The 25,604-nt window shown below is 35.7% G+C and overlaps 1 protein-coding gene and 1 pseudogene across 10 annotated transcripts in view; one reads left to right on the plus strand and one right to left on the minus strand.

Annotated features, from left to right (window-relative positions):
• ALY3 (DNA binding protein) overlaps window positions 1-25,604 on the plus strand; it is a 129,771-nt gene that overhangs the window by 32,456 nt on the left and 71,711 nt on the right. For 8 of the 10 annotated variants that reach the window (XM_089800153.1, XM_089800160.1, XM_089800156.1 and 5 more), the window contains 4 exons: window positions 8,490-8,567; window positions 17,083-17,266; window positions 18,567-18,844; window positions 18,964-19,363. In XM_089800153.1, the coding sequence (XP_089656279.1) occupies window positions 8,490-8,567; window positions 17,083-17,266; window positions 18,567-18,844; window positions 18,964-19,363 (940 nt within the window). The remainder of the gene's footprint in view (window positions 1-8,489; window positions 8,568-17,082; window positions 17,267-18,566; window positions 18,845-18,963; window positions 19,364-25,604) is intronic. The other 2 variants (XM_089800158.1, XM_089800159.1) reach the window with 1 other exon arrangement.
• LOC149538834 (3-isopropylmalate dehydratase large subunit, chloroplastic pseudogene) lies at window positions 582-1,404 on the minus strand (annotated as a pseudogene).

The raw sequence follows: 25,604 nt of genomic DNA on the forward strand, positions 1-25,604 counted from the left end.
ATTCCCTTTCAATATTTTGGGATATAAGCTTTGGATAAACCTAAATGATAATAATTAAAATGATATATTGGTGCCGATAGACTTTCTTCGAAGATAATTTTAATAGTTTAAGAAATCCTCCATTACAAATCTTCGCTCCAAAGATCTACATATCAACTGTATTCGATCGCTCCAATTTATCCTTATTGCAATGGCGATTCCCTGCTCTGACTTTAAAGAATGGTAGATGAGTTCTGTGCCGGACCTTGTCACGCGTTCTACATACCTATTCATTTGAGGACACTTTGTAAAGACGTGGTAGGTAGATTTCAGGCTCCTTCGTATCACCGTGTATCAAAATTGCCACTGGCGACCTGTACTGCACTTACACCTGTAATTTTGGAAGCCTATCACTTAGTGTTCGCAAATTGCTATGATGGTCTTAACATCTCCGTGTGAAACAATGGCGGCTATAAAAGTATTTCTGACAATTTTATCCCTTCGAACCTCTATTGCGAATCATGCTTCATCCGTGTGGACCAGATGACTGTCGTGGTTGAAACACATTAAACTCATCTGTATAATAAAGATTTCATTTATATTTATAGGAAATCTCTTGGATCAGTAACAAATCCAGTGAGAGCTGATGCCGCTGCTGTGTATGGAGAAGCCAAATAGATTTGACCTTCGTTATGATCCATTCTCCCAGGAAAGTTCCGATTTGTAGTGGAAACACAAACTTGAGGTTCATTCATGCAAGCATATGTATCTCTAGGTCCCCCAAGACAAGCTCCACAGTTTGGACTTGCTGGAGTATCAGAACCCGCTTCCTCAAAAATCTGGGCACACGTCTTGCCATTGGTTCCTGGTATAGGAAGAGTGTAAAGATCCATCCACACCCTTTGTGTGGCGGGTACTAAAAAGGTTGGCACTTTGACCTTTTTGCCCGCAGAAGAGAAAAGTTTAGCAACAGCCAGAAAGTCTTCTGTTTTTCCACCAGTGCATGAACCAATGTAGACTCCGTCTATCTTTACATGCCTGCATTCCCTTGCTAAAGCATGATTGTTGGGCGAGTGAGGCTTTGCAACTAAGGGTTCTAAAACATCAAACCTATATTCTTTGAAATATCTGGCTGCTTCATCACTACACTGTGGTTCAAAACTGGACATTGTCTTTCCCTCAAGATAATCAAAAGTTATCTGATCTGCTGGAACAACACCATTCTTCCCTTCCGCTTCAACAACAATGTTGCACAATGTCATTCTATCTTCCATAGTCAATCTTTCAACTGTGGAACCTGTAAATTCCATTGCTCGATATGTTCCTCCAGATATAGTTATTTCACCAATAATCTGCAAAATAAGATCCTTTGAAAGCAGGTAATGTGGCATCTCTCCATCAAAAATAAATCTCACTGTTGGTGGTACCATTTGGAAAAGTCTATTTGCCAAACTAATCAAAGGTACATGAACAAGTTTCCATATCTGCAACAATATCCTGTGGATTTACTGGATCAAGGATTTCTGTGTCCTGAGAATTCATATGTTATCAATAACAACATCAATTCCAGAGTTGTGTTCACTCATCTTATTGAACTCATTGAAGCTTTGTTCCATGTTATCCTTGGCTTTTGACATCTATGATTATCTCCAATAGCATTTCATAAATGGAGGCCAAAAATTTAGGCTCCATCAGGGTGCTTGGAAAATCTACAAGCAGGCTCTCTTAAGGTTTCCAGAACACATGCTCATACCCATCTCTGGACTTCTCCCTCAACACTATAGAAATGCATGTTTTTATCCCATATTGGGACTTCTCTGTCTGGTGAGAAATTACTCTACCTCTCCCTACACAAAACCAATCTATCCTCTTAAGGGGCGAAGCAAGTTATCAAAGAATGGCTAGAAGTGTACTAACTTTAAATGGATTACAAATAATTACATATATATATATATGTATATATTATACACACACACACACACACACATATACATATACATATACATATACATATAGATATACACACACATATATATATACACATATATGTGTATATATATACATATATGTGTATCCCCTTATTCTTAATAGGATTTATATATAATATTCTGTAAATCAGTATTGGTTCATCAGTAAATTAGGCCATACCAACTTACTGTTACGTGATGCATGCCAGAAATTAAATATAATCTATTTCCACTCTGAACTCTTCCTTGTGTGGTGTATCAAATATATCTTATAATCCCTTTCATGTTTGATTGAGTGATAATGATTGTCTTCTTCTATTGTTATGTTTAAGAACAACGAGGCTTGCCGCCAAAAGACATGTCTCATGTCTCTCCATACTTGTCATTATTCATAACAATTACTGATTGCATCTCTTCAGTACTAATCACTACTCTTGTGTTGATCACCTCCTCTTATATGGAATCAATTTGCTATCTCAAGACTAATGATCTGCCTCCACCCAATCAGTGTCTTCTGATAACTAAAAAAGGCTGTGCCTTCTCATGTCTTAACCATAATTACTGATTATTATATCTTCTCTAACAATTGCTTAATTATTTTTGATGATGGCTGTTAGTTGATATGAATCTCTGTTTGCTGTTTTTGATGATATCATGTCTCTTCAGGTATAATTTAGTTTGATAATATCTTCCTTTCATCAACATTGATAGTTAATACTCTCCTTTAACTGTGCCATTGTTAAATTGATATTATTCTTACTTAATGGACGACTTTATTCAACGAGTCAACATCTCTATTGATATCTTTGTACTTGTGGTCTTTATTATTATACAGTAGCAGAGAATATGCCTGTTGCCAAAGATGGATGCAGTTGGTCATTTTTGTTTCTCCTTATTCTCTGCAATATTTTTTAGCTGATGCTATGTTGATTGTCAGCATTAAGATAATTGTCGAGTATGTCCTCTTTAATAATTGATTAGACGATATAGTTAGAGAATGCTGAGTTGTGATGGTGAACGATATTGTAAGTATACTACTGTCATTTAGAGGAGGTTGTTGTTGTATATTGATACACCTTTAATGACTTTGACCACCGTTTGTAATCTTAAAATTTTAAATGACATTGAGCAGCTGTCAGAAATTGTGAAGTATCATCATCGTGAGACAATTCCTAATTAGATTAACAATATCTTCATTTTAATTAACTTGTAATTGAATTATATGATATATATTATAATATTATTTATATTTATATTTATATTTAATACTTTTATTATTATTAAACAAAATTTTTGATAGTAGACATCATAACTAGGGTTTCAAATGGGCGACATGAAAAATATTATAAAGGGGTTTAAAATTAAATTGACACTAAATGAAATCGATTGTCAATGTAGAAATAATTAATATGCATTGAAAATATCAAAATTAATTAGCTATACGTGTCCTATAGCTTGCCTCTTTTTCAAAATGCCTTTTAGCATACTATTATTGAATACATGGTGTGTTTTGCAGCATGTTATTTCAACCTTAGTTACAAGGCCATAAGTCAGTAAAGCTTAATTGTTGACTTGGACTCAACTTTACATATTGGAAAAAATGAAATATAGAATTTGCTTCAAGATTTAAACTTTTTAGTATTCACACTTGAAAAAATCAACTTCAAAAACAAAATGAACTGGTCAACCAGAAGACTCTTTGCACAATTATACATAGATCAAATGGGTACGACAAGTGGATTTGATTTGAAGGAAACAAGTAATTAAAAATATGTAAATATTCTCATGTTTAGGTTCACAAACTCATTAATTACAATATTTGGAATTGTATATAAGGAAACGGGGTGTGCAGCATACAAGCTACTAAATCCTAAATGCTAAATCCCACATACATTGGAATACAAAACCACTCACAAAATGAGTCTGATTAGCACAACCAAAAGAGAATGGGTGCCAATGTGAGATCTACACAATGTAGGGTTTCAAATTCCTTTAGTAGAGATATGAGATTTGTGATGTGATAAAGAAAATCTGATCTACGAAAGTAAGTGCAGAAGAGAAAAAATAGAAAGAGTGTGCTTACCTTAAAACAAGAATAGGAAATTTTAGCTTTGACTCTGAAATTTGACTGTCGCCAAAATGTTGGAATATGCTGTAATGCCGGACTTGGGAAACTGAGACCTGTAACTTCCTGCTGTGAATTTTCCAGTAAAAAAGTGCAGGGACAAGTCAGTTGTTCTCAGTAGTGCCAAATCTGACGAAACTTTCCAGGATCCTGTGTCTGCACCTGTACTTCTCAGATATGAACCTGCAACTTGGCAATCTATTCCTACACACTAAAAAACAGGGAAGAAGGCTGAAAGGAGGGGCTTGCCTTGGTCAAGCCCCTGTTTAGGAATCAACCTAGAAATGAAATGAATTAATTTAAAAGTGTGCTGACACGTAGCAGAGTAGCGTTAAACAATGAATTATATCATACTACGTAGGCACAATTGCCTCTTGAAAGGTGATGAAGTAGGCATTCAAGTGCAATATGAGGTCCTACTATAGAAAACACACTAAAGTAGGCACAAAATGGTCTTAAAATGTGCACAAAATAAGTGTTTACTTTTTAAGACGATACAAGAATTAAAAGCAAAAGTCACAAGAGGTCATGAACTATGGTATAGAGCATCATGATCACTTGGTCTAGCATCACTAGCTCTATCTGGGGTCCTAGATTTGTATTATAAACGAGTCTGCAAATACTACTACAACTATAGGAGCATTACCTAGGATTATTCAATTTCTTGGGCTCTAAAGTCTCAGAAAAATAAATAAAATGTTGCTCTCACATTTAACATGGTCAAGAATGATGTTTAATTTTTGTTCTACAAAACCAAACCAGGTATCTGCTCTGCTAGCACATAATGGGGTCAAGGGACAATTCCTTGCCAGTGGTTCTTGTTGTGGTGTATGTTGGAATTGAGGGGTGGAGTGCCTGCCAACAAGTCCAGATTAAATCTTTTAAGACAACAGATCTTCATGGTGCATGCGATTTTTCATATTCTGATTACTACAGAAGTCCTCCAAAGACTTCTTAAAATGCAAGTTCCTTAGGCAGAGCGTGATAATCAAGCTTTAACTATGTGTCCTGCTGGCATTTTTGCTGGTTTTTACTTAAATAGTTTGTATATTTAATTTCAATTCTCTTTTCTCCTTCATTGTGCCTGCAAACGAAATGAAAATTGTTTCAAATCATTGAAAGTTTATTTTGAGTGTTTTTATCTTTTTGATTTACTGATTTATTTATTGTCTCATTTTTCACTTGACTGTCATGGCCGAGTTTTTCTGGTGAGTCCTGGTGTGTCAGGGAGGCTGAGCAGACTCACTAGGTTCTTGATTTTTGAGTGTTTTTGGGCCTTGTTTTGTCTAGTTCACCTTGGGACTCATTGAATTTGAGCAAGTCTTGTAACCATGATTTCAACTTTAAGAATTGTAGTTCTGCTAAATTTGGCTGCTGATGCTTGCAAGCATTTTTGCAAGGTGTTAAGGATATTGGGTTGATGTTTATTAATTTTCAATATAAATGGGTGATATTCACGATTCCTGCCATTCATCCCTCTAACCTACATGCAATTCAATTATAGATCTGAATGCAACAAAAAATTGATTTTCCTTTGCTATATTAATTTATGTGACATACACAGCTCCAGTTTTAGATGCACTCCTTTTGCCTATTGTAACCATTGTGAATTTACTGTTCACACACTGATACCAATTTTTGACTGCTGCATATGTGTGTTCACTGAACAGTATTTAATGTGGCAAACACAGCTTCCAAGTATACTTTGCTGGTAGATAGAAATAAGTACAATCCTTAATAATTCTGGGCCATCTGTAAGGTCTGGTCTATATGTTCTACTTTTTGTTTTTGATACAGCAACTGCTGTTTTGCGATGGATGAATTTTGGATTGTATTGGAGCTCACACTCTTTTAAAACGTTACAGAATTACAAATACAAGACCTGAGACCCTAATGATCAATACTGGTTGCATCAAAATGATCCCATAAAAATTATAATAAGGGAGAGTGGCATAAAAGTAACTGCTTCTCTCAAGACAAGCACTGTCAATTGAAATCCTAAGAACATCTATAAGTAAACCTTATATGGGATAACTGGGCAGATTGCTGATTAGAAGTTACTGTAACAGAGACTAAGAACAGAACTCCATCTAGAATCCTACAGCTATAGAGCAGGAATTTTGTACCGAGATTTCAATTTGCTCATGTTCCGATTTTGTTGACATAAAAGAAAGAAGGCAGAAAACACCATCTTTCATTCTCTATTTGAAGAAATTTTAAACTTATCATATAGATCTTTATTTCCATTCTTATTGCATACCAAAGGATGACAGAGCTTTTGCAGGATACAGTGGAAGAGAAACTTTAGAGCTTTTATACAAACTACTCCATCCACAAGAAAATCCTTCAAATCATCCAGCCTTACTACAGAGCATCAAAGAGCCCACCATGCGAGCAAGCAAACCGCCAAATTGAAAGGTCTCTTGCCCCAAACCAAGAGCAGCAAAGAAAAACTAAATGACACAAAATACTTACTGCAAAACAGCAAGACCAAGCCATCTATACCCGGACCGGGTAGATATTGGAAATCCATAAGTTAAGATGGGGATGGGAAAGAAAAATAATGAATACATTCCTGCGGATGCTCAGGGTAGAGGACGCAAAAGTCTGCAGGAGCAAGAAAATTTAGGAGTGCCTACCTATATCTCATCTTTTGCTAGCAGTATCCTGAAACTGAAACTGAAGAGATTAAAAGCAATAAAATTTCTAAGGGCAGTGAAAAGTCATCCCACTCACCAGCATCATCACTAATTTAACTACAAAATGAAGTTGCAGAACTCCATTCTCAAGCTTGTTTGCTATGCTGTTCACCCAAGCAATGCTGAAACATAATATTCTAAAAGATAGTACAAATGAGAAGAATCTCTTCCAAGATGTTCCTCAAATTTCAGTTTTTCAACCCATCTTCCACCCCTGGATGATACTTAGGCAATCGCCTTCCACTTTTAGTGATCCACAACTTAGAGAGTGCATGATCGCCCTTATAGCACTGTGACAGATTTCATACCCCCAAAAAGGATCTTTGAATAATTGTTCCATCTGAGGACATAAACCCTGCACCTGCAGGGACATGATTTTTCTTTGTTGCCACATCAAAAGTTAATTAGATATTTCTCCCTTTAGAAAGTTTTTAAAGAGCTGCCTGAATGCTTAGACATATTGCCGGGATGTCCATCTGCAGAGGAAGGCATCTCAACATGCTAATTTATCAATAGATTGATTTCACATGGGAGATTGGACTTTACCTTAGTAAGAGGAGCGCATGCATATGCAAGAATGCACACGATTTTTTTATTCTAGTGATGTTCCCATGGCAAATTCAAATGTCAGACGATCCATTGAGTTTTTCCAACCATATTCACTATAAAATGTTGCAAAAAGCAATCCTGCATAGTGTTTGTAAATTCATTCCTTTCAGCGAGCTACACAAATGATGGTACATATCCATTTTGATCAGAAGGGAATTCCAGATTGTTTGGCATAGTCTTTAGCATAACTGTGGCCTCCTTCGGATCCACATTTTTGCTTCTGAGAAGCTTACACAACAATATATCCTTCTTAACTAGAAATCTTCAAGGGAGATTTTCCCTTAGGGTCTTCTTGTGCCTTTCCAAAACCTTACTATCTGCATCACTTTCAGATTTGGGCTCCACAAGTTTTTAATTTCTTCAATACAACAGAGGTAGCTTTTTTCTTTTTCAAGATCCCTTTCCACAAAAAGTTTATACATATACTGTTGATTTCAACCTTATCTATGCCTTTCTTGGCAAGGCAATGAGCTGAAGGAAAAACTTCTCTTTGTAAACTGACTCAGATTTCTTTTGGAATGATGGGATAACACCACTCATTGATTTATCAACAAAGTTCACTTAAATGACAGTATTATATATAAAATGGACAACAGAATGTTCAATGTTCTATAATGTTTCATACATGTATCATGAATATGTTAAATATTACAACTTGTTTTGGTTTTCTATATTTTCTTACATATTCTGATACTCGTGATATTTTCTTTTAAACTTGTCTGATTGCATTTGTTTCGTTATTGTGCACTACTTTTTTCTGTACTGTGTACTTAATTGCATTATGATATTATCTCTGCAAACAGCTCGTTCGACAAGCAGAAAGATGGCATATATTTCTGCAACTTGTTCTGACTTTTTGTTTGTTTGTTTATATGTTGTTTCCTTCCTCTTTCAAATATCTTCATCCAATGGATCTGTACAGTGGAAGGTGCTTTTAAAATAAGTCGTGTCATGAATACGACATAGTCTTGGCAAGCATAAACAAGTGTCTTTATTTTGAAGGGTGGTGTGCATTTTCATGCAGTTTCATATTTTAAAAATGACACAATTTGAGAAGGCTCAGCACCTGGTTATTTGCTATTTGTTTTAACAATAAATCACATTTGGCAGGCTTATTTGTCCCTTCCTGATGGAACTGCATCTGTGACTGGATTCATAGCGATGATGATTGATCACTACAATATATTGGTGAGTAGGATTCAATAACAATCTAAAGATTTTGAGGCATTGAGAATTCTTTTCTTCCATGCACTATTTGCTAGTTTCTGTAGCTGTTATTGTGATTAGTCTGATTTTCTTTGGAAATTAAGTAAATCTGATTTCTTTTCAATAATTTCAATGGTATACTTATATGGTGGCACAGAAAATGGGAAAAATGAAGAAATGTAGTTTCTTTTAATATTTATTGGTGCTTGTGAGATTGACCTCTTTGATCTCTGACATTTGTTCCTTTATAAAATTTGAAAACATTTCCAAAAGTATGCAACACCCCATAAACAAACATAAGCAACCTTGGAGATTTGTTTTTTGATCGGTAACCTTGGAGATATTTTTTATGAAAATTGTGAAGGCTTGTTTAAAAGTCCAACTTTCTCATAGTTCTATGTATAGTTATTAGACCAAAAATTTCTGACTAGGCAAAAAAGTGGCAACACTTGACAGCTTTAAAAAGTACTTAAATTTCTTTAAAACTAAATATTTTTTTACGAAATTCAATTATAAAATATATCAGATGAGTCTAGAAAACCATGGGGAAGGGCTAATTATTAGATTTGATTCTTGAATTCAAACGGAGTACAGAATTACATTGTCATGTGGAGACAGATACAATAACAAGCTGATACTATTATTCATTATGATGATCGTCTTTGAGAATCATTATGATAAGTTGCATCTATAGGCAAGTTGCAGACTACAAGTTTTAACAATTTCCTCTTCCTTGTTTCAGTAATACATTGGGAATTAGAGTGATCCTTGCACTTAGTTGTGTCTACTTGTTTGGCTTAGAAGACTGTGCTTGTAGGCTCATCTTACTGCTAGATGACAATGTCTCCTCCTTTGCCATATAGATGGTGCCATGTTCCCTTCCTGGATTACCCTATAATTTGCCTTAAAATCACAATTTCAAATAAACAAGGAACATAATATAGTTTGAGATATAACTTTCCAAAAGGATGCAAACCAAGATGAATCTTTGTTGGAATCTTGCAATCATGTTAGAGAAATCTTGAGGATACAATTCATAAGATCAATTATTACTAGGATTTTAGAGCATATATTTATAATCATTTTAATCATATAACATATCTAATTTGTTATTTATGTTCAACCGTAATGGAGCTTGGACAAGGAGACATGACAGGGTGCCTGAAATGATCCTCTTCTGTGGGTGGCTTTGCACAATCCCTCTTGGCCTCATGTGGCTTTGCACCATCTCATATGAGGTGGTGCACCTAGTGAGGAATCCTATAGTTGTTCCCCTTCATCATGCCACCCTTATTTACTTCTTACGATTGATACTTCTTCGAATCCATCCCAACAATTGCTCAATTTAGAGGTGGGAAGAGAAACTACAATAGGCTTACCAAGTGATCCTCTACCCTAGGCCCAAGAGCAGGTATACCATACCTCTTGGCCTCATGTGGCCTAGTGTCATTTCATGTCAGATGGTTTGCTTAGTGAGGTAGCCTATAGCCATTTTTCCTCCTTATACTCCCTTCCTCCTCGTACCATGAGTGATTGTTGCTATTTGTACATCTATATTATTACTTATATCCAATATATACATAATATTGTTGGCTTATATCAATATGTAAAGAACTACACATTATATTGCTGCATATAGTAGACGCACATTGTTAGACATATATTCACGCATACCACAATAATATGAATGTTATTGCCTTTTGATCAATAATAGGCTCCGATTTAATCCTGTTCGGTGTAATGTTAGGCTCCAATTACTTTACAATATAATCATTATATGTTTTGAGAAGGCCCAAACTTCAGTATATTATTTTGGGTAACTTGTATCATATGACATCATTTTTTATTTTTATTATATTATCATTATATTATAATAATTGGGGGCCCGAGCTTTGGAGGGGGTGTGTCCCTCCTTGGATCCCATTTGATTGGTATAGATCTTCCTCTCTTTGGAGCAGTATAGTATGGAAATCTACAATTTGCTTTATCAAGCCGATGCAGTGCTTGGGGGAGAGAATCTGAGATTGTCTATGGTTGGGAGGGCAAAATGTTGCCTGTGGTAAACGAGCAACTAAATTTAACTTGGTATCAGAGGTATTGGTATGTGGGTAGTCGTCTTCATGGATCCGATATGCTGCGCGATGAGTTCGCTTGGAGAGGCATTGGGTGGCCTAGGAAATCAAGGCAATCGATGAAGACATTACCTTTTCCTGTGGATTTGGAAATTTGGGTCTGAGCACAGAATTCTGTATTCTTTGTTATTTGGCTGCACTCATAACTGGTGTGAGAAATCCAATGATCTGTGCATATTAGTTTGGCATGAAACAAGTGCCAACACTAAGTTATTTGACGACAATTTGGTCTTAATTCCCTTAGGCGGCTGGTGAGAATCTCATTGAGTGTATGCTGCGATCTACCAGCTGTAAGCATGGATAATCACTTAGGCTGCCTTGACCATCATTGAGGGTCTGATAAAAATTAATAGTGGCTGCAATTTATTTGCTGGGGCTGCATATTAAGGAGGACGCAATTTTGTCTTCCAATGCCGGCATTACATTTCCTAGCAATAACGTTAAGGATCTGCACGAGATAAAAGAGTTTCTCCCAGCCGCAATAACGATGTACTTGGTGGTAATTTCATGTCACAATGTGACATGTTCGATTTTTGCCAGGCTCCACATCCTCACCTTTGGTAAATACTTGCCGTTCATATCTGAATGAAAGGAAAATTCATAGAAATATTTCCGTGATTATGTTTAATTGTGGCTTTCGCATTACAATAATGGTCCCAAATATTTCGTTGTAGACCTTGTAATGATGTAGTTGTGATTAATACAAAATTTGTCATATTTGAGATGCACTAGATTGGATACAACCTTGACGTAGTCAAGTTTTTTCGAGAATTGTGATATTGCTACCACAGTTGGGCTCGGATTTGCTGCTCGCAGATTTGAAACAAAAGCACATCTGAATTTGCCTCTGGTCGTGTCAACAAATCACTAGGGCAACAATAATTGAATCTCATTGATAATTATGGATCTTATCTTATAGGATTCAATGGGAATGACTACTATTATCTTGCCTTCGATGCACAATTTAATATTTGCTTGTATTGCTTGAAGGAGGAAGAGCAAGGTTAGCAAGGAAACCTACGTATCCTGGGGACACGTCCCCGACAAAAAGCCCCAAGTTTTTGAGACAGGGGGACGGGTATGGGATGTCCTCTTGCTGTCCCCAAAATGCCAAAAATCACAAGGGATGTTTCGGGTACTTGGGGATGCCTAGGCAAAGAAAGGGGGACGACTTGCCGTCCTCGGTATGGAAAGGGGACATCTAGACGTCTCCCGACTGTACTGGGGATGGTTGACCGTGCCTTATTTGTTCCATGCAAAAATGAAAAAAGTCAACAAAAAACATAAAAACTATGCTTCCTACTTGGTTGCTTGGGTGGGTCCCACCCCTCCAAATGCCCTAAAAGGTTAAAGACGCCACATTTTGGTTGTTTTGTCATTTAATTGGTTTTGCTAGGGAAGTTGGAGTGTGTTGCAGCTGGTTGGGGTTTTCTATGTTGAACTTGAACATGATGATGATACATTGATACTTTATGGCAGCCCTCTAGCCTTTGGTCATATTTAGATTTTCAGATTTTTATAATATTGTTCATTGCTAAATTTGTATTTAAATATTTTTGTTCACATATTGATATGCATATTGACAATTGAGTATTGAAATCGGTTATTATTTCCTAGATGGCATTCAAATATTGTATGTTAAAGTTTCATAATATTTAAATGACATGCTTTGTGCTTAGTTTCATATGAATGACATGTATATTTGCAAATTTTAGTATGTATTTAAAAATTTCCCTATTTATATATATAGCCGTTCCCCCTCGTCCCCAAAATCGCCAAAACATTTTGCCATCCTAGGAACCCCTCCCACCGTCCCTTGCTGTCCTCGTCTTGGAAACTCGAGGGAACATAGAAGGAAATGTACTGGTGCCTCCTCACAGGATCGATCTACAAACCTTAAGTTATTGGTGCTCATTAGTCGGAACCATCTTGAATCTCAACTTGGATGAAAATGGAAGCTCCGACAATTTGAAATAACAAAGCCCACAATCGACTTGTTTCTAGAGGAGTCAATGAGTTCATAACATTCTTCTACTGCATATGCGAGAACTGGCTAGTTTTGGTTATGTTGTCTTAGGTGTTTGGTTGGTGGCACTATTCTAGGCAACGCAACAACATATTATTTTTGTTGTTCTCTAGAGAAGTTATCGAAACTCTTGAAGCTACCACCTATAGTTGTTAGAGTGACTCTTGTTCCTCTTGGAAATGGAGCTCCTAATGTGTTTGCAAGTATTGTTGTTTTTTTGTTGAAGTTGATGTTGGTTCAGATCTACGGTTTGATGGCAACAGCTTTGTACGCGATGTGTCTTTCTTTCTCTTCACACTTACTTTACTTTGTCTGATTCTCAAAATTGGAAAAGTTACATTGTGCGGATCAAGAGCATTCCTGTCAATCTATATTATGTATGCATGCATTGTTGCGGCAAGAATGTTTAAAAGAAGCAAGCACAAAAGGGGTCTCTATAATTAGATTTTACCCAATTACGACCATCTTTTTCTTTTTGCCACTATGGACACCAAGATAAAGATTTGGGTTTTATTTTTTTAATAGTGGCAAATGCACAAGGGCATACATGGGTCATTCCAAGGTAGTTAGAGATATATCATTTAGCAATAATGGTTTTGGGTTTTTGTGTGCGGGGTTCAATAGGAACATTAGGCTTTGGGACATAGAAACAGGGAAGGTGATATCAACATTCTCCATAGGGAGAATTCTATGTGTTAAAGCTCAACCTAGACGAGGATAAGCAAAATGTACTTCATGTTGGTATGAGTGATAAAAAGATTGTGCAATTGGACATGAACAATGGGGAGATCTCTCAGGAATATGATCACCATCTTGGTGCAAGATCTCTCCTTCCCTTTGCGAGTAATGCAAGGTAGGTCCATGCTCTGTGGGTATGCACGATGGATATCATGGAAAGAGTCCACGATGTTCTTTCTCACCCTCTAAGAGTGTCATGGTGATGACGTGTAATTTGAATCCTGCCTAGCTAAGAGGGAGTGTTGAAATTAGCTAGATCAGATTCTAGCATATTAAATTCTATTTTTGTGTGAATTATGTCCTTGCTGAGAGGACTCCATTTAGAGCGAGTGACTATTTAACCTTGGATGAGGAGGTCAAAAGGTTGATTTCTGTTTGAGAGGGAGTCTTAGCATTTAAACAATCTTTAAGTTCTTTTCAATTCTTATCTGAGAGGGAGAAGTCCAAGGGGCAAGATCTTGTTGAGTAGGTGTGGTGGATGTCATTACATGGTTGTGCTTATTCACCCTCTAGAAGTAGCTATGTTGAACTTCATGTTGAGATGACATTAAACTCTTGTGGTGGTAGTAAGCCATGATGGACCAGCAACTGTAATGGTTGACATCATGTGTTTTGGTTGTTCAGAAGGAATCTTCCTTAGCTAAGACAGTGTTGATGTTTGTAGCTAGGTCGGATCCCTTCTTGGGTTGAATTGGAGCTATGTTATAATAAAGTCTATGATAATATAGCAATTGTGATACAATAATTATATTGATTATTGTGTTTGATAATCATTAATATAATTAGCCAATAGGCTATTATATGAGGGACTTTGATCAGGACGTGTGTTGTCTTACCTGGAAAAGTCATTTTGGTGTTAGGAAAAATAATTAGGTGAAAACATTGGGCTTCATGACACCTCTGTTATGTTTTTGAGTTGCATGTTTTTGAGTCACTGAGATTGAATGTGGCGAGTGGATTATAGGACACATTTTGTGAGAAGTGGTCAAACAAGGAAACAGAGGTGAGAAGCAAGCTTCAGAGATTTTGTATAATTTGTTTAAAAAATATTATATAATTTAAATCATAAAATAACAAGTAATAATAAGTGTTTGTTTTAAGTACTTGTGAATTATAATGAAAAAAGAAAATAGAAAGCAGTAATATATTAAAAATGTCAATATACCTATATATATTACAACTTCATTGAGAAAAATGTTTTTAATATTAAATTATTTACGAGCTATAAAAGTTTTATTTAATTATAAAGTAAGCATTTTTATTTTATTTTCTCTGACAAATATTTTATTTTATTAAAGAATTTGATTCGTTGAAAATACTAATTAGCACCCATAAGTTGTTCACAAGAACCCATTTTTCATGAGAATGATTAGTGAAATGATGTGAACCTTCTAGAAGAACTCAACCCATTTTTCATGAGAATGATTAATGAAATGATGTGAACCTTCTAGAAGAACTCAAGGTTATATTACGCATTGGACATGATTCCAACTCAAACACATTCATCATAAAACTTTCTCACCTAGAAACTTGCTTCTGATTATAGTGAAGGTTCAAATTCAAGCACAAAAACAACCATAAATTTTGGAAGATGCATGAAAGTATAAATAAGTGTACAAATCCTTAATACTTAGGAAATGGTATTTGGTAATGTTGTTTGAACTGTAATAGTTGTATACAACATGCTCTATAAAAATTGAGGAGCATATTTATGCAATAGATTAATGCTATAAATCATTATTGTGCACTATCATAAACCAAATTTTTTATTTCAACATTTTTGTTTTCAATATAATATTTGACATAGATATTTTAACTATTGGCGTAATTATTGCACCTATGAAATCAAAAATTATTGTGGACCACCATAGGATAAAGAAGATTGAAAAAATTGTGCGAATCATTCTTGTGTCACTAGGCAATATATGACAAATACTGCGGACAATGGCCAAGGGCCATAACCATACATAAATCTGCAAGGGCTGAAACTATAGAAAAAACTCGGTTTTGGCAAAACAAGAGATAGGGGTTGACATTTACAACCATGTCAAGAGTCACTAAGCAGCCTTCACGTTCAACTAATGTTTTTTTTTTTTGAGAGATACTCAAAGATGCAAAACAACCCATACACAATTTTAAGAAAAAAAGAAGAGGCTTGCTTGAAAAAACTTAATGTGAGACAAATCAAAGATCGCGAAATCATAACAGTTATCTGCTTTACATACTTGTTGATGTGAAGAATAACTTATCATACCAAAGGTCCAGAAGAATTGTCTCTTACATGTATTCGATAATATGCAGTGTATATGATGAACATAAAAATGGAACATCTTTACTCCTACTTCTTGTATTATTTGCAATGGTTTATATCTTTCTATTGGCGCAACTGTTGCACCTCCTTCTGCCTTCGGTGCAAATGCTAGTTATTAGCGAGATAGTATAATTATATTGTTATGATTACATTATTGTAATTATTGTTATTGATCAAAATAATATAACAATTATACCGTTAATATAATTATTATATTATTGTGAGATGTAATTATTCTGTGATAATTACTTTACAATATAAACATTATATGTTTTGAGAGGGCCATTGTTATTATATTATAATTATTATATTATTATTGTAATATAATAATTGGGGGCCTGAGCTTTGAAAGGGGTGTGTCCCTCCTTGGAGCCCATTTAATTTGTATAAAGGAAGAAGCAGCGTAGTATGGAAATATACAATCTGCTTTATCAAGCAGATGCAGTGCTTGGGGGACACATTCTGAGTCATCTATGGCTGGGAGGGAAAACTATTGCCTGTGGTAAATGAGCGTCTAAATTCAACACAATAAGGAAGCACTACCACATCTAGATTTCGCTGTGGCTAAGAAGTCACATTTGATGGAATTCTGTTAATCCACCAGGAGTTGCATGCATTATTTACTGACCTGCTTATAGGCATTTGCATTGATGAGGAGGATGCACAATGGAAATGATCTTGGATCTTTTAGAATATTATTAATTTATTACTTTAATTGTCATCTTTTGTATATAATGTAATTTAGATAGATAAGATTGTTTCTACAATCTTCTTCAGTTTCTTATTTGAAACTTTCTATTTTGTACATTTGTAAAATTCTTTATAATGATTTCTTCGATCATTTGTTAATACATCAAATATTTTATCATTTACTTAGCATATTAGGATCATAATCTTGACAATTCATGATAGCATGTAGAGAAATTGTGTTGGGGTCATGTCTGTAACAGGGATCCATTTAATACCTTTTGCTAGGTATCGCTATGAAAACACATTGGGGTGGGTTGTAGTCCATAGGTTCATCCAACCTGCATATTTGACATCTCTTACACAAATATCTTTTGACTTAATTAACTTCCTGATGAACTATTATTATGAAAATTAATTAAATTGTTTTATCTATCATTTAAATTATGTAGTTATATAATCTTGATGAAAATGACTGTACTAAAATTTTCTTGTATTCAATTTTTGCATATGTATACAAAATTATGGTCACACAGGGTTATTCAGAGTAAAGCTTTGAAAAGTAAGATGCAAATAATCTATAGCGTTGTGTGCGTTTATCAGGAGGGGAGCAATAGTGACCGGGACAGTAGTGATGGCTCTGGACAGCCTCAAAAGCAAAGTCGATTGAAGCAGAATCCAAACAGTGCAAATAATTATGATGGAAGCTATACAGGTTTGTTACATTGTCGATCGGGACCTTCAAATTATGGATGCCAGTCTCCTGTGAAGAAAAGGAGGTCCAGAGGTACAGTGTTTTGTCATTTTTTCACGCCTAACATTTATTTACATGCGATTTACCTAGATCTATTTGCTGTCTTCCTTAGAAATAATATTCAACTGTTGAAATTTCAAATGCATAGATGTGAAAGATACAACTCCTCACCCAAGTTTGTGAAACATCTGAATACAGATGTTTCACAAACTTGGGTGAGGAGTTATATCTTTCACATCTATGCATTTGAATACAGATGTTTCACAAACTTGGGTGAGGAGTTATATCTTTCACATCTATGCATTTGAAATTTCAACGGTTGAATACATCATCCACCCTTGGTTATGTGGACATATAATTGTGGAGGTATTGGCTGCATCATCATGTTCTTGGAATTGGGAGGGCCGGCAGTTAGTTTCTTCAGCAGTCTGCTCTTGCATTGTGCTGGAGAGCATCTAACCACTCCAATTTAAAAGAATCCTTTGTCCATGTTAGAGTTGTAATATTTGAATTGAAACTTTGTCATGATGCTTTTGCCTATCCTGGTATTGTTTACCAGTTTCAATTTGAAATCGTTTCTGAGAAGGATATAAAATGATTTTTCTTCAGACAAAATACTCAACATAAAAAAATTATCATAATTCAAATGTCTAAATAAATTCACAACTTAATGGTTTGTAGATGGCAAAACTTATTGATCTGCTTTTTACTCTGGATGTGGAGCATTCTTAAATGCTCAGCTTAAGAATCTATCTCATTGTGAATAGGGATATCTTGAATCTATTGGGTAAACTAGTGTCTTTAGACTTTGGACTTGTTATACAGTTTAACCATTTAGTTTTAATTCTACTAGAGATCTCCTCATCCCGATATATGTAGAAGTTCCTTCACAAAGGCTAGATAATAATGAACAGTAACAATGAAGATGTGCCAGAATAAAACTCTTTTCTTTTTTTCTGATAAAAATAATAACTTCGAATTTTGATTAGTGAGTGAACAAGCTGGCTATATCATGTAAATGAAACACAGCAGAATTGAAGCTTGTTATTGGGTATGAGTTCACATTTCCTAATTATGTCAAAATGATATGCCTTGTAAGATGTTAAGATGATATGTTGTTTTTGAGCTTTTGAAATGTAAAAGAAATCATTCCTTCTGTTGCTATCATTATTTTGAAGTGTTCTTCTAGCTAAGCAATTTATCCATAATTTTTTCATTGTTTGTGTTTTGCTGATTGAGTATGCCGATTCACACTTTTTGTTGAATGAAAGACATTAATTGTATGGTGATTGGGGGCTTTTCTGGCTCATATATATTGATTTCCTATGAATAGTGAAACTGGCTGCAGGTAATCGGCAACGTGTTGTTGGGAAAAGGACACCACGTTTTCCAGTTTCTGGTAAAGCGGAAAGGCACAGTTCCGAGACAGTGCTGTTTAGTAAACAAGAGCCTGTCTCTGATGATGATCATGATGATTATGATGTTGCTAAAGCTGCTGCCCTGACATTAACAGCAGCTTCACAGAGAGCAGCATCTCCTCAAATTTCTCGAACTCCAAGCCGAACTACACTACGGATGAGATCATCTCCTGTCCAAAATGGTGATTTGAAGGTACACATTTCTAGCTTATACTATATTACTAGTTAGCCATCCTTGGATTTTGTAGCTCCTCATCCGAATGTATTCATGTTTTTGGGTTTAAGTCGTTTGGTATTTTGCATCAAATTCAGGGTATTCATGTAAGGAATGAGTCTGGGGGCTCTGCCATCAAGCATACAGGGTCTGCTATGGATGAAGGAGGTTTAGAAGGTAGTCAAGAAAGCAGAGAAGTAGGCAATGCTAGTATTAGAAATGCAGATGAGATGGCATTGTCTGAACCAGTTGATCCAGAACCTTCAGGCAATCTAAAAAGTAAGTTGAAGAACCTGCCCATGACAGCAACAAAACAGCAGGGATCAGAAGATGAACATTTTGATGACATCAAAGAAGAGTGCAGCTGCACAGAAGAGGGTATTGGAATTGAAGATGAGAAGGATGAAGCAATGGACACAGAGGCAGTAGATAACAGGAGGAGAAAGAAACCTCTTCTACAAAGGTCAAGAAAGAGAAGCAGACAGTTGTTTTGTGGAGGTACATAAAAAAATTAATTGCTTGTAGGTTTGTGATCTGCCTGACTGGTCAAATACTGTCTTTGTTGAGAAATTTTTATTTCAAATGGCTTTAAAATATGGGGAAATCTCATATTATGCACTAGATTGTTGTTGAGTTTCCACATGCAATCAATTGACATTCTTTCTGTAAGATCAAGTTCCTATTTTATTTAATGCCACTATAGGTTTTGGTGCTAGAATGCTATGTTCCCCCAAGTTTCCGGTACAGGGACGGCGGGGGACGGTGGGACGGATTTCAGGGACGGCATTTTTTATTGGCGATTTTGGGGACCAGGGGGGGGGGACGGTTATATATATATATATATATATATATATATATATGAAAATTTTAAAATATACATTGAAATTTGCAAATATACATGTCATTCATATGAAACTAAGCACAAAGCATGTCATTTAAACATTATAGAACCATAACATACAACATTTGAATGCCATCTAGGAAATAATATCTAATTTTAGTACTCAATTGTCAAAATGCATATCAATATCAGTGAACAATATCATGATGATAAACATGATAAATTTGAAAATCTAAATCTAAATATGCCTAAAGCTATGCGTCCAAAGGCTAGAGGGCTGCCATAAAGTAATAAGTATCAATGTATCGTAATCATGTTTATGTTCAACATAAAAAACATAACATAGAAAAATGAAACAGATTGCTGCTCCTATTTTGCCTCTACCGCCTTTGGAGGGGTGGGGCCCACCTTGGTGACCTAGTAAGGAGCCTTAAAATTATTTTATAATATTCACTTTTAAATTATTTTTGCATAAATTTTTTGTTAATAAAAAATTAATTAAATTTTTTTTTTTTTTTGGGGGATGGTTGGCTGTACCCAGTACGGTTGGGGGATGTCTAGGCGTCCCCTTTCCATATTGGGGATGGCCAGCCATCTCCCTTTTTTTCCTAGCCATCCCCAAGTTTCGAGGACGTCTCCAGCTAATTTGCCATTTTTGGGGACGGCTAGGGGACGTCCCATACCCATTCTCGTTTTTGAAACTCCTGGTTTTAGGCCGAGTACATGTCCCCGAGGAACATAGCTAGAATGTCTAGCAGTGTTCTATTTGAAATTAGATGTAGTGAAATAATTTCACAAAAGGCCATTAGAATGAGTTGGGTAATGTCTAAAATTTCATGCATTGGATAGATAATAAATTCAATGAGCATACAAAACTAAAGTTTAATTGGAGACAAATTTATTAGCCGATAGGCTACTCCTTGGAAAACAGATTGGCCGGATTGTTCGGACAATCCGATAGTCTTACGTCGGGGAAAGCCTAGGAAAGTTTCTGGCACATTTCATCATTGGCAGAGTAAACAATCCCTTAACAACAAATTGGTGCTGATAAAAATGGTATCTGTAGTGCCCACATGGCAGTGAGATTTCGATGACCATGGAAAAGCTTACGATGCTCTTAGCCATTGGGTGAAGTGGATCAATGATGCAGTGTCTTGAGTGTTGATGTAGCGTTTGAGTGTTTATTTAGCGTTGTTGATAACAAAGTTGCTTTAGTGAGTAATCAAGTACCTTCTGTCATCCATTCTTATGGAAACTCTCAATAATAGTGTCATTTCAGTTTACAATGGTTGCTTCAACGTAGTGACCTATTTGTTTCATAATAATAATTTGTGGTAGAGATCTTATATTTTTTTGACAATTATAATTTAAATATATGGACATGTGATTTTGTCATAATAGATGTCACTACCAACCATATTTTTGAATAATTTAGAGATCACTTTGGGGAATTTCGAACATGATAACTAACAGCAAAAAGGCTAATTATTAATGGTGATTAGTGTGTTCTATACATGCAATGCATATGCACACGCCCTTAATATTAAAACATTGCATTGAAAATTAAATAAATGTTTTATCTTTTATTCAAATACATTGGAAGGGGTGTTGAATAAAATTTATTCAAATTTTTATTTTAAATTGAAATAAATAGGCGAGGGTTGTTGAGGGAAATTCCTTAATTAGAGTACATAAATATACTTATATACATGATTTTGTATTGTTATAAAATAGAAATTTTTATTTTATTGTTTTAAAAAATATTTTTAATTAGAAATATTATGTTAGGAAGATTATTGAAAAATTACTTTATTATTTTTGTGAAATTATAAATAATATGGTTCGCACTTTGAAATTATTGGTGCCTTTTCTACTACAAGATGTCATAGTATAACAAATAAAAGACCATGAAATTTGAAATATCCCCAGGAGAAATTTACCAGATTTCTTTCTCAAGATAATATTTAGAACACAGTGTAACCTGGGTGCATGCACCCGGATCAAAAACTTGAAGCACCTGGTGCAGGTGCGTTACGCACCTGAGTACCCCCGTTGGCCAAAAATGCGTTGCCGCACCTCAGCCACACCGGTCGAGCACCCGGGTGGTTCGCAGGTGCTTGGGTGCATCGTGGGTGCTTAGGTGTGGGGGTGCTCCCAGGGTGCTTGTGGGGTGCTGTGCTAGCGGGGTGCGGCCGGCTGAATGGCCCAAATAGTTTAAAAAAATTATTTTTTTCTTTTCTTTTTTAATTTGTTTTTTATGCATGCTTAGAGAGCACTTGGGATGATTCCATTCTCATTATGGACATTTTGTTATTTTGTTGATTGTACTCACTTTGATATGGCTATGATACATTATTTCATTTCACTATTTCATGCTACTCGACTCATTGTCATCATGAGCATCTTTATGATGTATCATATATGATATTCATATTTGAACAATGAATTTTGAATTTTGAATCTTGCATCTTGAACTAAATTTGTTAAATGGTCATTGGTAATGGTTATGAAGTTTCAAGTTTGAACTTATGGTTTGTGAATCACATTTCAATTTTCTCTATTCAACTATGTTTGGTATGTTATATAATATATTGAAGTATCATTTCATAATTAGCATTTGCATTCATATATATTATATATTATGCAACCACCTCCCCCTCCCCTTCCACACCCCGCCGTCCCCCCACCGTCCCCAAATTGAGGCCATTTATTTCTCTTAACTCATCTTGGCGTCCCCCTGCACCGCCGCACCCCCATGTCGGGTTAACACTGTCAGAACATAAACATATGAAGTTGCATTATAAAACTAATAATATAAACCATAGATTCTTAGAAAAAACCTTGAATTAAGCTATTGCATTATACATCAGCAATATAATAACCAACATTCAAATGGTTTAGTCTTAAACACAGTTCTACAGTCAGATTGGAACACTAAGAAAGAACCTGTAAGCACACGTGAGACACCTGATGTGACGTCTCTATGGACAATGGGTTTGCGTCCACTGTCTACTGACACGAGGGGCTACATCCTCACGCTGGCTAGAAGCTGAAGCTTTCTGAATCACAAAATCAAGCACGCCAAATGAATGAGTCTCTTCTCCTTTTATCCTCATAGCTATGACTCTTTGACTCCCTTCTTGTCTTTTCATCTTGTCCCTCCTTGTCGCTTTAGCCCACTTTATAATACTAAATTGATCCTTTTATAAATTTAAGCCCGCTCTCAAAGTCAATTTTAATATTACATGAATATGTCTTTAAATCTTCTAATGTCCCAAAATGGGACATTACAAATCTTTCGTCATCGAGATTGCTTGTCCTCAAGCAATCAGTACTAGGATCCTATATGAATTTGCAGGTAGCTCTGTAGCTCAATCTAAAAACAAATCCTGACATACTGCAAAACAAGGTGTCAAATTGCAATACATCCATCAACCAAATGCCTGGATCCCATGTTAATCTATGAAATATCGTTGCATCTATAGGCTGTACAATTCTGATCATAATTGCATCCAGTCCCAAAGTGTGTAGAACTACAACCAAATCCTCAAAATGCCATGGATACATACGGACAATAGCTGATCCCAAACCCTATTGTCATGACTAGCTGATATGATGAGGTAGAAATGTATCAAGGAGCTATGTATAACCTAGTAGATGGTGATGACCCAACTTAAATAGTTGATGTAAGAAACAATCTGCTCAAAAGCTGAAAACAACACCATGTGCACATCAAATACCAAACTGTCGTCATAAATTTGGAGATTCCCTAAGTACATAGGTGCTAAGAGTAAGAATGAAGCCGAAAAGCCATCCCCTATGATTGAAACATAACTCTCATCAATACTCCACCAAGATCTATTTAATGGTTGCTATATGAAATCCATCCAACTCCTAAATGGGTTGACATCGAAAACCATGTTTGGGCTGATCAAAGGGTGAGCGACCATAGTCAATTCACCACACCAATCTTGTGACTAAGATTCAATTCTAGGAATTGTATCTGAGTCCAATATTCTTAAGTCAAGATCATCCTCTTCGTGACAATCAAAAGGAGTTCCCTCATTTATCTTGAAAAGGGGATTATCGGAAGTCCAACCAGCATCCACTTCAAACATGGGGTTGTCTATAAGCTGAATGTGATACTTGGTCTTTTGGGATAGTTGTCCAAGTCATAAGTCCGCTGAATGCTAACAAGTTCATCAATTACATCTCGGAAAAACTCCTACTTCTCTTTGCTCTAATGCTTCCAAAAATGATTTGTGATCCTAACCTGATTTTCTGCTTCTTGAAGAGAAATTTGAGTATCATCCAATGCCTCATGAGTATACTTAAGCTCCCTATTGAGCTTAATAATCTCATTCCATCCTTTATTCTACTAATCAACATATATTTCACCAACTTTAAGAATATAATCCCTGTCAGAAAGAAAATATAAATAATCTGATTTCATAGTTTCAAGAGTTGTTTTGACTACTTGCAAATAAGCAACAAGCAAATCTCCTTCCACTTCCTTTTGAACCTTTCTATGGAGATCCTCAACCATCCTGTGAGTGCTGTCATAATGAACCAAGGATGCCACAACCATGTGGTCACTGACCTTCAACTGGTTCTTTAAGACATGCATTTCATTATTGACATGTTGATATAACTCAACGTCTTGAAGTGTCATCTTGGACTGTTCATTGAAGTTAATATCATGCGTATAAGAAACATATTGTTCATCATACAAAGACTCCAACATGCTATTACCTTGAGTACACTTGACATTATCAACATGTTTGTCGAAGCTAACCTCCAAATCACCAACGTAGAAACTTGTACCTTGTGTAACACGTCTACATGATCACAAGAAGGTTGCAAATCAATGGTAGTTGACTGATCTTCTTTTTCAAGATCCTCTATTAGATGATTTCGGTTTGTTGGAAACTCTTCATACAAATTTTTGCAGTGGTCTTTTGCAAGGAGATTCTGAACCAATTCAAAATACTTCTTTTTTACCATACCATTCTTGTTTTGCTGCTCTGGATGAAAATCCATGTAATCAGTGAACGGTAAGTCATTCTGAACTCGAGTAGGAAGTTTTTAATAGTCTATAAATGTCGAGTATTTCTGCTCTTATATTGGGTTCAAAATTTTGGGCTAACTGCTCTTGTAGCTTCATAGTACCTTTCTTGATTTTATCCAAGCCCTATATTTTTTCCCAAATCATCAAGATGGATGCTCCTTCAAAATGTAGAAAACTGATGTACATAGATCTTTAACAACGCTGCTATAGCATTTTGGAGAATGCTTTACCAAAGGAATGTCCTGAGTGTTTGGGCTAAGTTTGCTTGCTGCCTTGAGACACTATTAACTAATTTTCCAAGCTGATTTTCCCCACTTTTCAACTGACTTCTCAAACCATGAATTCTACCCTCATCACTTGCGGCATACAAATTATGAATGTAATTCTGAATTGAGATTGTAATTCAGGCTGCTTGACTGTTAGCCTCAATTTGGAAAACTCAATTGCCCCCTTATAGTCAAGAACTGGGTTGACAGCAAAAGAGATTACAACCTCTCCTTGTAGCAAAACTTCAGGCTTAGCAACTGTTCCAAATACCCATGTTGAATAATTTAATACATGCATATATAATGAGTTCGAGGCAAGTAAGTCATGATTCACTTTTTTCCACTGGTGGACAACGAGCAACACCAATTTAGAAATATGCAACCTGAAATCAAGAACATCGAATTTTTCTTCAATAAATTTATCTATATGTAATGTTCTTGCCAGTGTGTCTCCAATTGATTACAATCTTAGGCTTCTTTATTCAAATCAGCAATGTTATCACTGTTTGTCTTCCACTTATCCTGAGTCTGCATAAACACAAGATTAGAATTACCTTGCACATG

This window comes from Cupressus sempervirens, chromosome 9, assembly GCF_028749045.1.
Source record: "Cupressus sempervirens isolate cs-2001-9-10 chromosome 9, ASM2874904v1, whole genome shotgun sequence".
Lineage (NCBI taxonomy): Eukaryota > Viridiplantae > Streptophyta > Pinopsida > Cupressales > Cupressaceae > Cupressus > Cupressus sempervirens.